The sequence below is a fragment of the Bemisia tabaci genome, chromosome 1, assembly GCF_918797505.1.
Source record: "Bemisia tabaci chromosome 1, PGI_BMITA_v3".
In the NCBI taxonomy this organism is placed as follows: Eukaryota; Metazoa; Arthropoda; class Insecta; order Hemiptera; family Aleyrodidae; genus Bemisia; species Bemisia tabaci.
In genome coordinates, this window is record NC_092793.1 from 52,412,556 (window position 1) to 52,426,237 (window position 13,682).

The 13,682-nt window shown below is 40.6% G+C and overlaps 1 protein-coding gene across 1 annotated transcript in view; it reads right to left on the reverse strand.

Annotated features, from left to right (window-relative positions):
- Traf4 (TNF receptor associated factor 4) overlaps positions 1 to 11,946 on the reverse strand; it is a 37,776-nt gene extending 25,830 nt beyond the window's left edge. Inside the window, exon 1 of the mRNA XM_019055330.2 lies at positions 11,434 to 11,946. Within this exon, the coding sequence (XP_018910875.1) occupies positions 11,434 to 11,589 (156 nt within the window). The 5' untranslated portion in view covers positions 11,590 to 11,946. The remainder of the gene's footprint in view (positions 1 to 11,433) is intronic.
- Between the last annotated feature and the right edge of the window lie 1,736 nt (positions 11,947 to 13,682).

Sequence of the window (13,682 nt, forward strand, 5' to 3'; positions counted from 1 at the left end):
TTATTCAAATTAAACGAGTTTAAACGCATACCGCTTGCAAACTATCGACAATTGCTAACTGCCTGTGACGTATGAATTTCAATATATGTAAATAATTCAAACATTTAATAACGTAAAAAATGAGAGAACAAAAAGGATAAAAACACAATATGATACGATTTCTTTACAATGCGTAATGATGCAATTTAAATACTAGTTTCTCAAAGTAAATGAGCAAGTATTCTAGATCCGAGTCTGTGTCCTTGATTAGGTATCGCACGAACCGAGTCATACGAAAATTGGAGGTACTTCTGTGGATCACGAGTTAAGGCTACTGATACAACCTCAAGATTAGAGACGGTTTAGGGGCTTAGCGTTAAAGAGTTGGAGAACGGCTTAAAAAGTAAGTCAAGTGTCAAAAGGCTTAAAGGGATCGAGTGGACTTCTGCTGAGAGCGAACGACCACGCAGGGACGAATTCGCACGCATCGGATTACGCTTACGCAAGCAAATAACTCCTAATGCGACTCCTGTTGGTGAAATTTGTGACCCGTGCGATACTCCTCGTCGCCGATGCCTTTGACTTTGAGGCTGGGAAAACGCTTGACCTGCTCGAATTCCGCGAGGCCATGACCGCTTTGAATGGTGGGTGAGAAAATGAAATGTTGGAAATTGTTAACTGTAGCATTTATGAGCAGCAACTTTCCGAGAAAAGTCTTAGCGGTGACATTATTGAATAGCTATGCCGTCGCAAAAGATTCTTTCAATACAAACATACGAAGAATTATCTCATATATTCTCACTCATAATTGGATTACATTTTGCAATACGGAACCACAATTTTTGGCCCATTTTAGAAACAACATACATGCCATTGTTTTCCCTATGCAGATGTGTGCTTCTATGGAAGAGCCAGAGATAGTGGTTCCTAATTGCAAAATGTAATCCAATTATAGTTACACTAAAAAAAAACTTCGGCCTTGGAGGCCGTACTGACGGGCTATATAGACTTACCGTCCGCGTTCCGGACTCAGTGGCTGGAAGTTCTGGGCGTAGCTCCCGGAGCAATCAAAGCAACGGCTTCAGCACCCGAAATTTTCGACCTCTGATTCCGGAACGGACGGTATGTTTGTATAACCCGTAATTTTTTTTTCAAGGTACACTACTGAAAGTGAAAATGATTTTTAAAGATTGAAAAAGTAAAGAAAATGTTGGTAGTGCTATTGCGTCACAGCGTGGTGCATAGTCTTTGTTATGGAAGTAATACATGGATGCGGGAAATTGAACAATCGTGATTTATCCGAACCGCTTAATTAATACGTTGCAAGTTTGCAACCCACATGATCCTAGGTTGCAGACATCTAGCTTTAGAAGTTTTTTCTCGAGAAGGAGCCATCGGTATCGTTCATCAGAATCCAAACCGGATTTAAAAGGCGAAATATTATTACACCTACGAAACTGGGTGGTAAAATGCGTTGAATAAGTTAGTTAATTGCCAAGAATGGACGCGGCGGCAGGTCAATTGGTGATTGTGATCGGGGATTAAGATATCGTGACTACCTGAGGGCAGAACGAGTGCCAACCATATGCTCATATGCTGAGCTGGGACTCATTGGAGTACTTACAGCCTCAGCCTCAGCCCTCCTCAATGGAATACAAATCATCAGAGAAGATGATAAAGATAAAAACGCCTGCAATCCTCGAGAATACAATTTTACATACGCGCGCGTGATAGCTGAAGAAAAACAGGGTTTCGGTCGTCGTCGTTGGCGAGTACGTCTCTGCCGTCTGCCCCTGTCTGGTTCTTTTAATCCTCGTCAATCATAACCGTTACGCAGGATTTTTGCAACACGTTTTTCAATGCTATCCTTTTTAAGCCAAGCGTGCAAAATCGTTTTGTGGTATAAATCTAATGAAAATTTCCTACTAAATTAAGCGAGTGCGTCATTATCTTGGTTGCAATAGAAAACTTAAGGTTTTTCACTCGACATTTTCGAATAAGTTAGAGTAATTTATCTGGACTAATTTGATAAATGGCATTCGTGGGATTTCTTACGATGATGTACATAATCAAATCTAATTCCGCAATATGATTGAATGTTCGGCCGATGACGATACTCGTGATATGAGTTGGCCACACTGTTTTTCTACAGCATAGAACTTCATGACAAATCGACTCTAGGCGAAGCAGCCTGCTTAAAAAATATTCATTGTTTTATAAATGTTCATATTAATGGAATTATAGTATTACGCAATTTACGAGAAAGGCCTCTGTCTAACGGCAAGTGGCGCTTTTCCTTGAACTAATTAGAGTGATTAAACATATTTGAGCTGGTGGCATCCTGTATCTAATTAGGAGAGGGGACTAAACAACAGGATAACACGCATTTTTTTCCGCGTTAATTCAAAGATACAGTATATATACCCAAGTGGCTCAGCGCAGTTTGTAAGTTTAGGTTTTTACCTTTTTTCGCCGTAAAACTGCGTAAGGCTCCTGTTTTTAATCCTTCCTCTCCAATGAAAGAAAAGTGACTTCCTATCGTGAAGTGGCTCATCTGCATGGTCAACCCGCTGTCACAATACTATCAGCGTGGGAACTCGTAGCTAGATGTTAGACAATTCGGAGACCCCCTCGAACCGATTGTAAACAAATCGCGAAGCGCTCACCTACGTAAACAAACGACAAAGGCCACACCGTTGCTGTTGACAATACAATCTCGTCCGTTTCCGAACTACCTTTCACTCCTGGCCACCACGGTTAGCCAAAGGTAGCCAAAAGGACAGGTAAATAACTGCCCCTTCTTTCCCTACTCGAGCTCACTAGTGAGAAGAGGACACACTCATCCTTGTATCTTTCCCCCACCCGTGGAGAAACCCTACGGAAAAGGGTGATAAATCAGTCGCGTATCAAACCATCTACAGTCACTATAAAAGAAAGCTATCTCTGCGTTTCGGCACGGGCCTCCGTAATGACGTACTCAAATACAAATGCCGGCTCACGGCTCAAAAAGGTAGCATACTTTTTCTTTCCTCTCTCTGTCCTATTCGTGTTTGTATCGGTTTTTCTCTTGCATCCTCGAGGATATCGTTTGAAATATCCTTCTCCGCACGCATCTTGACCGCCTTTCAACGATAATTAAACAATCGTCGCACCAAATCGATGCAACATCGGACAAAACCAAGAAGCCCGGATGAGCCTTGCATGGTTTTTAAGGCTCACTCTGCTATTGTTACCAGAGTTCGTCTCCACACACGCTATTGTCTCAGTAGCCGACCCCCTCTGATCCTGGGTGATATTCCCACGTTAATTAGCTATTATACGCAGCACAGATTGAATGGTCCAGGCCAGCTATATCGGCGTGGTGGGTGAGGCGGCGTAGTTTAGTGCAATTTAGGGACCAATTTGAGATGACTACTTCGGCTCCGATGCGGCTTAAGAGAGCACTTTTAAGATAATTAAAAATGTGTTGACAAAATCTCAATTTTGAAAAAAAAAAAAAGAAACTCTTGAGTTTCGTTTCAAATTATTTCGTTTTATGCGGAAAAAACCGAGTCAATAACTTACACTCGTCCCATGATTAGAAAAACGTTGAAGCTATTGTAAAGCAATGTAAACACTCCTGAAAAATATCCAGAAAGCTCCACTGAAACAAACTAATTTTTCTTCCGCAACTTTTTAATTTTTGTTGCGCCCCTTCCCTCCCCGGACGAATTTTCCTAATTTCAATCTCAGTTTGTTCGCTCTAATCTGCTACTTGGCTGGAAGTACGGTGGAGAACCGGTTAGTTGTTCCGAGATTCTATAAGCGATGGCGACCCAGCAAAAAGACAACAGAGCACAGAGCTACTCGAGCTTTTCTTAAGCAACATGGATCCGATCCAACCTGATCACGACGCATCATGGCACAGCGCCCTCACTCAATCTTCAGTCCTCTGTTCATGGTTGTCAAACTTGTCATCCGTTACACTTAAAAGTATCGATGGATCACCCGGAAGTAAGAAACCAGGCTAAATACTTAGTTTAATGTCGATCTTGATTAATGAACTGATTAAACGAACTGTGATGCAGCTTACTGCAAAATTGCTCGAAAATGTGCAAGTGCAATGCATGTGAGAGAACATACGTATTGAAGAGACGTTTGGAGAGATGCGAAGTTTTTATGTCTAAGACATTTTCAGGACCAGAATTTCGATTTCCTCAAGAGGAAGGACTGTTTTTTTGTTTTTTTTTCTTAAATTTAAAATTTCTCCTGCACCCTTTCTCAAGTTTTAAAATGTGCGGTTCGATCATTCCTCCAAGTATTGAAACTTACTGTCGATAAAATAAGATATTTTTATTTGAGTGGGGAGGGGTCCTTTAAAACAGTTTCGTAATTCATAACTGAGAATTTCAGAGAAATCTGCTTTAGGTTTTCGTCTCAACAAGTAAGTCAGGAAAAATTCGCCCCTAAAATTAAAGGCCGATGTCAAATAGATCACCGATCATTTGAGGTATTTTTAGAGAAATTTGGTCGGCAGAAATTCCCTCATTCCCTTCATTTTAAACAATCAGAAAGGGATTCATGAGAAAACGTTGAATACAAAAAAGGTATTTTTAGCTATTCGGTCTGCAGAAATCCTCTATCTTGTTTTATCTATAGAATTAGAAAGGGATTGACTAGAAAACGTTGAACACTAAAAGATATATCAGTTGTCCTTGGAGAAATACAATTTCTGATCATGAAAATATTAAACTTAATGCCCGGCAACAGAGTTGGAGCTGCAGCAGTGACTCAGCAGCTTGATAATCAGTTGCAGGCAGCGCGCAGCGGCCCAGAGTTCGACTCCCAGGACAACCGGTCCCACCGCGGCGACTCCTGGCATCTTAACTTAAGCTCTCATGCCATGCTCCGCCCGCGCCCTCTTTCGGTTTATTGACAAATTAATTAATTAAATCCAAACCTCTCTCATTTTCCAACTCTATTTCGCTCTCAGCTTTGCTACTCAAGAGCCGAAGTTTTTGACTGGACGTTTTTCCGCACTATTTCGTTGTCTATTTTTTAATTAGGGCGTTGACTCCAATTATAACAGAGGAAGATAGAATTTAAACCGAGAGAAGCGTTTTGATTCCTACAAAAGCGTCTCGGTGATTCCTTGGATAGCTAAAAAAATTTGCTTCGATATAGGGGTATAAAAGAGAAGTTGTAAGTATCTTTGGTTCTATTTTGATGGCTCTCAAATAAAACATTGGCCACATTTAATCCATTTCGGTTAGATTTACTAGCCAAGGTGTCAAAACTCATGTGCTTATCACTGAGTATGTTAATGACACCCGCGTTGATTCGAAACTATGACGCTTTAAAAATTATTTAGATTAGGAAAATATGCATTTGTCGGTGGGTACTATATAGGCATCTTCCGGTATACATAAATTGTTCTTCTCTAGCCAGTAGAGAAAAAATTACGAGATGCAGATACCGGACAAACCGGAGTGTGGCCAGAAGAAATTATGAGTTATTTTATTTGTCTTCACGCGTGATAGTTTCCATGCACAGCTTATTTACAGCGTATATTTCACAGCAAAACTATCAGAAAAGTAAGACGCAGCGTAATATTTCTGAGCATGGGAATCATTTTTCTCACAATCTATATAGTTCGATTGATTAACAGTGACCGCATTAGTGGTGCAGCAGGTTACGTCCACATGAAGTAACACGCATGCAATAGAAAATGGGGACTTCTGAATGATTTTAGTATATGTAGGCTCTTAAATGAAGAATAATCAGGAATACTTGCGATGAATGATTTCTCACCGAAAGTTTTAAAGTTTCAAGCTTGCATGATATGAAATCTAGGACCGGCATGAGTCAAAGCGCAAAAATTAGACTGGTCTCAAAATTTCAAGGGGAGGAGGGGGAGGGGAGGTTGTGAAAAAATATTCACCTGCTACTTTGAAGCCAATGGTGGTGACTTACAGTGCTAAAACACATAATATTGGTGAAGCGCCATCAGAAGTCAATAGAAATTCTCGGTGACTTTAACGCAAGGTTAGAAAAACTAGCGAACTGAAGGGGCCAAAAATTATAGAGATCACATAAGCTTCGCGCGAAATTTTATCAAAATTTGATTCAGAGTCCCCTCTACGTGCAAGCTATGAAAAATGTAAGCGATCGAAGGAAACGTTGAATGTTTCGTCGCGAATGTTAAAGAAAAGAAAATGAAGGCTTTCCATTTGAATTCTACTTCTGCTCAAGTTTGCCTCCTAACAAAAACCAAAGGGTGACTATCCTCTTCGGGTAATACGAGGACAGGTAAAGGTACTCGGCACCATTGGGTAAGATTGCGGTTGGATGAGCTTACTACGAAATCCGTACGTTGCGCGCACGGCACGGCTTAAGTTTGACATTTTGCAAGATGTTGCCGATTCCCCGATGAGGTCGGCCAACCGTGACAAAGCACGCAAAGAAACATACATTAACACGTTGTTGCCGTATATACTATTTCTATTACTATTGCTACATTACTATTTGTTGCGGCGTCATCTCACGCCGCTATCTTCAATGCGCTGGGTCAAATATTCAATAATTCTGTAATCCCGCGAATGGCACAGGTTTCGGGGTTTCAATACGTCTCGGTAAGAATGGGATCGTATCCATCAGAGGGGAATCAGCTCGATTATAGTGCTTTAAAAATCGTACATATTTGTCTTTTCATAATAAAATGCCTGGAATAGTCGATGATTTTTTATTCTCCATCAACATGTATACATTTTAAAGGGGGGAAAAATCATGTTTTGCTACTGTACATATATTAATTATTTTATACAGCAAAAAAGAAGTTGCACTATTTTCAAAACATGTACCTAATCGAGCTGGTTTCCTTCTGTTTAAAAGGCAGTGAACACTGAACAGTAGGTAACACGAAAGCATCTATAAGAAATTCCGAATTTCGTTTATTCGCTGGCGGACACAAGTTAGCTGTGCGGAACTATCATTGTATGATATTATAGGTATAAGAATTTTACGAGAATACATTCAGTACCTTTCACGAAAAGGCTTGACCGTATCTTAAGTGCAGCGATCAAAATTTATAGATAATTTACTGCGAAACCCTAACACTTGGGTGATTGTGGGTGTAAGGGTCAGGTCTATTATTTTAAGGGTTTATTCTTCTTCATACTTTTCTCTTTATATTATTTAGAAGAGGTCCTATAGCATATATTCTCTTAAGTCCGCTCCGCGTTGGGTATAGCCCTGAGATTGGGGGAATAACCTCATAACCCTCCCTCTTTCCCATCCGCGCGTTGGGATACTGATACTTACACTTAAATATGTGTATCTTAGGCGACGGAGTAAACATAAACAAGAACCCGGGTTAAAGCCCTGCTCAGAGTCGGAAGCGCGCGAGAACTATTATTTTGTTACGAGCACCTAAATGTTGGTCATTTTCACACCTGGCCGAGCTTCGGACTTGGCGTTTAGTTGGATACACCGCGGAACACCAATCATCCTATTATATCATGCTCATCCGCTCGGCTAAAGTATACGGATCAGCAGTCTATTTACACCTCGCAAACGAATCTCTGTTCCTCGTAACGACTGTTATTTCAGTACGGCAGGAACGACGCTGGTTATTATCGATCGCTGCCATCCAACTGAGGAGCACTTGCGAGGTGTCGTGTACATAGGGTCATGGATAGGTAAATACCCCCGTCTACTTTACTGCGAAATATCATACCAGGACCGCAGCGTTGAAGTAGTCTGACGCTTTGCCTGAGCCCCAAGTCTCTGGCAAAAGGAAGATGATGGATGGAAAATGAACAACTAATTTTCATAGGGAGGATTTGGTGTTACAATACACTGGAAAAAGTAGCTTGGATCTAGAGTCCCAGACTCTTAAAAACACTGACAAGAAAAAGTACTCTTGATTCAATCAGATTTTTTCTTGAATCGAGGAGCCAGCCTCTTGATTTAAGCGGATATCCTTTTGATTCCAGCAAAAATCCGATTAAATCAAAAGTATTTTTTCTTCTCAATGTTTTTAAGAGTCTGGACTCTAGATCTGAGCGACTTTTTTTTCCAGTATACTTGTCTCAGCGGCTGGGCGGGTTCATATCGCAAAATTTCGAGTGACCACATTCAGCTGCTTTCAAGCAGAATCTTGTTTGGAAAAAAACCTCGCATTCGGTACAGCAGGTACTGATTTCTGTATTGAATGCAAGGTTTTTTTCCCCTAACATGACTCTGCTTTCATTTTACTAGATTTTGCCAGTTTTTGGTTTTAGAATGATTCTTTAGGCTCATGCGCAGGAGTTATCGTCTTTTCTTTGGCTTAACTCAAAATCTGCCGAGATTTTTGACATTGTCGATGCGATGTATCGCACGCCATTCGACCACGCCAGAAACCGTGACGAATCGCCTTAAAAAGCTCAATTCAGCTGCAAATGGCAACGCCGATGTCTCATCCACTCGTGCATTGACATCATTGGCAGCATGACTAGTGCGACTGCCCGAGTGGGAAGCGGCATTTACCTACTTAGAGGTGCACTGCGCAGGCGCAGAAGGCTGCAACCAGTGCTGCCAATCATTCAGTGTAACCCAACGTATCCACGGGACTCAATGACACGAAATCGGAGGATTCCACGTAAAACGCTAACGCTGGCCCCGAGGGAGCTTCAGGTCTTTGCAGATTCTAGCTATTTCATCATCGGCTAGCAGTTCAGCCCCCCCCCCTCCCCCCCCCAACAATTATTTGCACGTTTTGCGCCTCGAAGCGGAGCCGCGGACGGCCGACGCTACACATATGAAAGTATTCGTGCTAAAAGGAACTATGCGCATAGGGTTTGCGCGTAACATAGTTCCTTTTAGCACGAATACGTCCATATGCTGGGTCTAATTAAGTCGCGACACCCATTCCACGGTTCCACTGCACTCGTGCACGTGCAAGGCTTTGCGTAATTGTGGGGAACAAAAAAAGAAAAAGAAAGGAAGAGTTCGGAGAAAGGATTGTTAAGGAATAATGTAAGCAGTGTAATCGCGAGAATTCTGGTGCGGCAATTGTCTTCGCGCTAATAGAGAGAAAAATCGCTGATTACAGCGCAGTGAAGAGACACAGGAAGCTAGAGTATCGGTGCGTTTGTAACTGTTTCGTGCAGTGTTTTGACCCTGCTATTTGACTCCCGTATAGAATTTTTGTTTTGTTTTTTTGAGTTTTCTCAGCGGGCATGGAGTCTCAGGGGAAAATAGAGGAGATCGCTTTTTCATTCTTTAAATCTGACGTGAGGGCGTAAGTCTAGGACAGCACGGTGTTATGTGGACAATATTGTCGTGCTAAGGAAAAACGCCGCATAAACATTCGAGAGTTGCCAAATTTCCCCGGATGAAACACGTATTTTCTAGGAAAGTTATTCATATTTGGACCGCGTTAAACAGAAAGGAACCAAGCCACATCAGCAATTGCCAAATTTAACAGGGGAATTTGATTTTTTACGAGAGAACGTTTGTGCGGATTCCTTTGAAAATTTTAAGGAATTTGCTTTGTTTTATGGAGAAAATTCATAGAAATTTGCACAAAAATCCGCACAACCGTTTTCATGTAAAAAATTAAATTGCCCGATTAAATTTGGCAATAGCTGATGTGGCTTGGTTCCTTTCTGTTTAACGCGGTCCATTTCTCCTTAAAATTTTCAGATATTTTAGTCAAAATTTTCTGAAAAATTTGAAGAAAAATATGCGAATTTCTTCTAATGAATGCAATTACTATTGAAGGAGATCTGGCAACGTCTGAGGGCTCATGCGACGTTTTTCCTTTGCACGGCAGAACAGGGCTTATGTCAAAATGCAGTGTTTTTTAATCAACTTGTTGTACATATCATATTCGTAAAAAAACATTCATACAGAACATGTCACCATTACTTTACGATTTATAGTATGCTGAGGGATTACAGCATCAATGCTATGTCCAGTGAATAATCAGTAACTTTACAAAGCTACTTTCAAAACCAACCAGCCAACTTTTTCACGTCTTATCGGAAGAAATAAACCGTAAAAGCGGAGGTACTGCAACGTGCTATATTCAATATCGTTGAAAACTTTGAGCTGAAAATTTACACCGGTTATTACATCATGCGGACTTTGTTTACAAGTTGTGTGCGGAATGTTGCGTTGTTGGTAAATGAAGGCGTTTCAACGAGGCGGGTACTGTTCACTCGAATGTAACAGCAGCACTTCCAGGGTTTCGCGACAGGAAGTGACTTGGATTAGCAAGTATGTAAAGCCGCTTTTGCTGCGACGGAAATCCGCCTTATTAGAGTATTAAGTTCATTACGCACATCGGAGCAGGTGTTTAGGATATGAATCTTCCGGAGTCGAACTTCTCATCTTCAAAGAAATCAATGTAGATACAGTGTAGATCTTTTATCTTATAGTTTATTCATTTCTAAGACTTTCTACGAGTAATAACTCGTGCGTCCTATCCCCTCTCTTTGCTCAATACTAAACTAAAAAAGGATATATAAAACGGTAGGAGGAGGCAGTATAATCAGCTAGACTTAATCGCAATTTACGAAGTATGTACAACTAGATTATTCTGTCGCGTCTACTACAGACAATAATAAATTTTGTAATCGAACCAACAATCCGTTTCATAAGTCAACATTCTGATAAAAGATTAAGACAGTCCAAAAATTATGCACAAGAGAAGAGAAAGTACCCGTTCTCGTATACACAATCAAGCAAGTAAACTATTTGTGAAAAAAGGTCGTAAAGTAGGTTATGCAAGCAACAAGATGAATGCAGAATGGGCTCAACAGAGAAAAGAATAAGCCTGTAATAAATCCCCAAAATTGAACTAACATAACATAGGATTCACTTCAATCAGTATGAAACGTGAGTTCCTTTGGATGGAAAACCTGAATTTCCATGATACGTTCAGGACTAGACACGAGAGGTTGGGAGGATAAGGCGCATAAATGCAGTTTTTTATAAAAATTGAGGTATTTCAAGTAAAACTAGTTTTAATACATATTCTGTGAAAATTTTCTCCCAAAATCCAATTTTTAAGCATAAAAAGTTAGTTTGAACTTTCTTTCCGCCATCAGGAACCATGTAATTTCGAAGCTTCAAATACGTGTTTCTCGAAATAGCAAAAACTGCACTTATGCGCCTTGTACTCAGAGCCCAATAAGAAGCGTAAGTAAAACAGAAATCGTACAGATCTCTTGCGAGAACAGATGCGTTTTCGAATCAGTTACGTTTTACAAACGATTGGAAAATTAGCTTGATGATTTAGCCGGGAGAAACAAATTTGTTATCCCATCACACATGAAAGGTGTTTGATTGTTTTTTTTTTTTGTGTTTTTTTTCTTTTGTAAAACGTTGACAAACTCTTCTCTGGAGTTACAGACATGCAATTTCATTCCTGCTTCTAAGAAACTCTTCAATCCAAATGCAATGATGCAAGAAAAAACCAGTACTTACATCAGGTGTGGTCGAGATGGGAGTTGATCTGTCCTTGCTCGGGGTCGGTGTCATGTTGTTGCTGATAACCGAGGGTGAAGATCCGGGATGCTTCTGCGGCGAGAGTCTGGACGGAAAACTCAAAGTTTTCGTCCACTGAGAAAAGCTGCGCACCATTTTAGTTCACAGCTTCGGAGAACAAGTCAAAAAAACAATAGCACAGTTTATACGGAGTACAAAAGACAACACGCGTCACAAAATAACACACAACACTCAAAGACACAGTTTGCATAGAATTCACAGAAAAATTCCGCGCGTAACCGCACCGCCTACAGAGCGGGAAAAGGGTGTTGCGGAGGAAGTCGCGCACTGATAAGCAACGGAAGCGAAGTGATCGTGGGAAAAACTGATCGGAAACGGCTGATAGGCGGACGTGGTGTCCACTCTGCTGATCGGGAAAGAATAAGTCAGCAGGGGCAGAGGTGAACAGGTTCCAGTTGGAGAGGAGATAGGTGCTCAGCTGCTCCGGCCGAAGCTTGAACGCGATTGGGCGAATCTCCGATCGGGCCCAGCCGAGCGAGCGCCCCCCTCTCACTTTTACCTTCTTCATAACGGCCGCGGCCTCATACGACCTTGCCCGATCACTCCCCTCCCGTACCCTCACACTCCCCCACCGCCGCCACCTGCAATTCCACCTTTGCCACATTGAAAGTTCATTCGTAAATATATAAGTGAAACATGCAATCAAGTAAATAGATTATTGGTTATTGGCATTAAGCATCGAAACTGAATCGTTCAAGTTTGATTCATAGTGAAAATCACGGTTTAAAAGCTGTTGGCCTTTGGGAACTTTCCAACGTATATGATTCAATGATTGGAATTTAGCATTTTTTCACATCCTATTTTTTTTTCTTTTAGAAGACCGCTGATTTTTAATTTCTATGAGAGAAATGCCTATTGAGACAGTACGAACGGAAGTAAACGCAAGTTTATGAATAAAGCAGAATAATTTTTTGTATTGCGACAATATAGCACTTATATGTATCGAGCTATGTATTTCTTCAGTGTTTCGTATAAGATCGTTGAATATAATAGATTTAGATCCAAAAAAAAAAAAAAAAAAAAAAAAAAAAAAAAAAAAAAAATGAATTCCTTCTTGAGAGGTTGGTAACGTTGCATGTGATCATGATGTCGACAAACCCAAAATCTAATCATGGAGTCAACGATTGTTGATGTCGTGCTCAGGAAGTGAAATTCAAAAATGGTCTCTGAGCATGGTGTCAACGATCACGGTGTCAACAAACAGGAAATGTCATCCTTATAAAAAATTAAGTCTACAGGAGATGTTTGGGTCACGTATGGCTAGATTAGGTTCATTTAGGTTCGGGCATGTACGGTTAGATTGGGTATAAGGTTAAAGTTAGGTAAGGAAAGGATAGGTTAGGTAAGGTTGGGATAGGTTAGGTTAGAATAAATAACGCAAGAAAAACAAGACTTGAAATTTAAGAGATGTTATACATATAGAAGGAAGTTTTAAGTTTCGTTGACGCCGTGATCGTTGACACCGAGATCATCTCTCATAAGAGTCGGAATTTTTTATTTTTGGATGATCATGGTGTCAACAGAAATTTAGAAAAACTGTTCGTTGACACCATGATCGTTGACACCATGCTTAGATATACGACTCTAAGCAAGACTACAGAGAACACGAAAGTCAACAATTAAGATGAAATCATAACAAATCTAATCTACATGCAAATGTCAGAAAGTGGCAGGCACTCAGTCATAGTTTTAAAAAAAATCTGTAATTTTTTTAAAACAATTTAAAATAAAGCGGTCCATTAATCGCAACGACATGAAAATGTATGAAATCAAAAGGAACTGTGTGCATATACCATAGGGTTTGCGTGCAACAGCTCCTTCCGATTATATTCATTTACACATAATCCTTCGTGACATGAATACGTCCAATTATTGTTTTAAACTAATCCAACCCCCATTGAAAGAGAAAAAAGGAGGGAAAAGCAGAAAGAGAACGAGAGAGAGGGTGAGCCGCAGAGAAACACCCACGGAAATAAAATATTTGAATTGAGCTGCGAGAAACAGAGACTAAATTAATGATGGTGAATCGCTTCATAGGGTTATGTCGAGAGACTTGAACGCATGGGTAGAAAAATTGCCGGCTCGTATGATCGCATATTTGTTGCACCATGTCGCGGCGCGCCGTCGTGAAATGATACCACGTTCGAATGGGCAGGGAAATGGTTTTA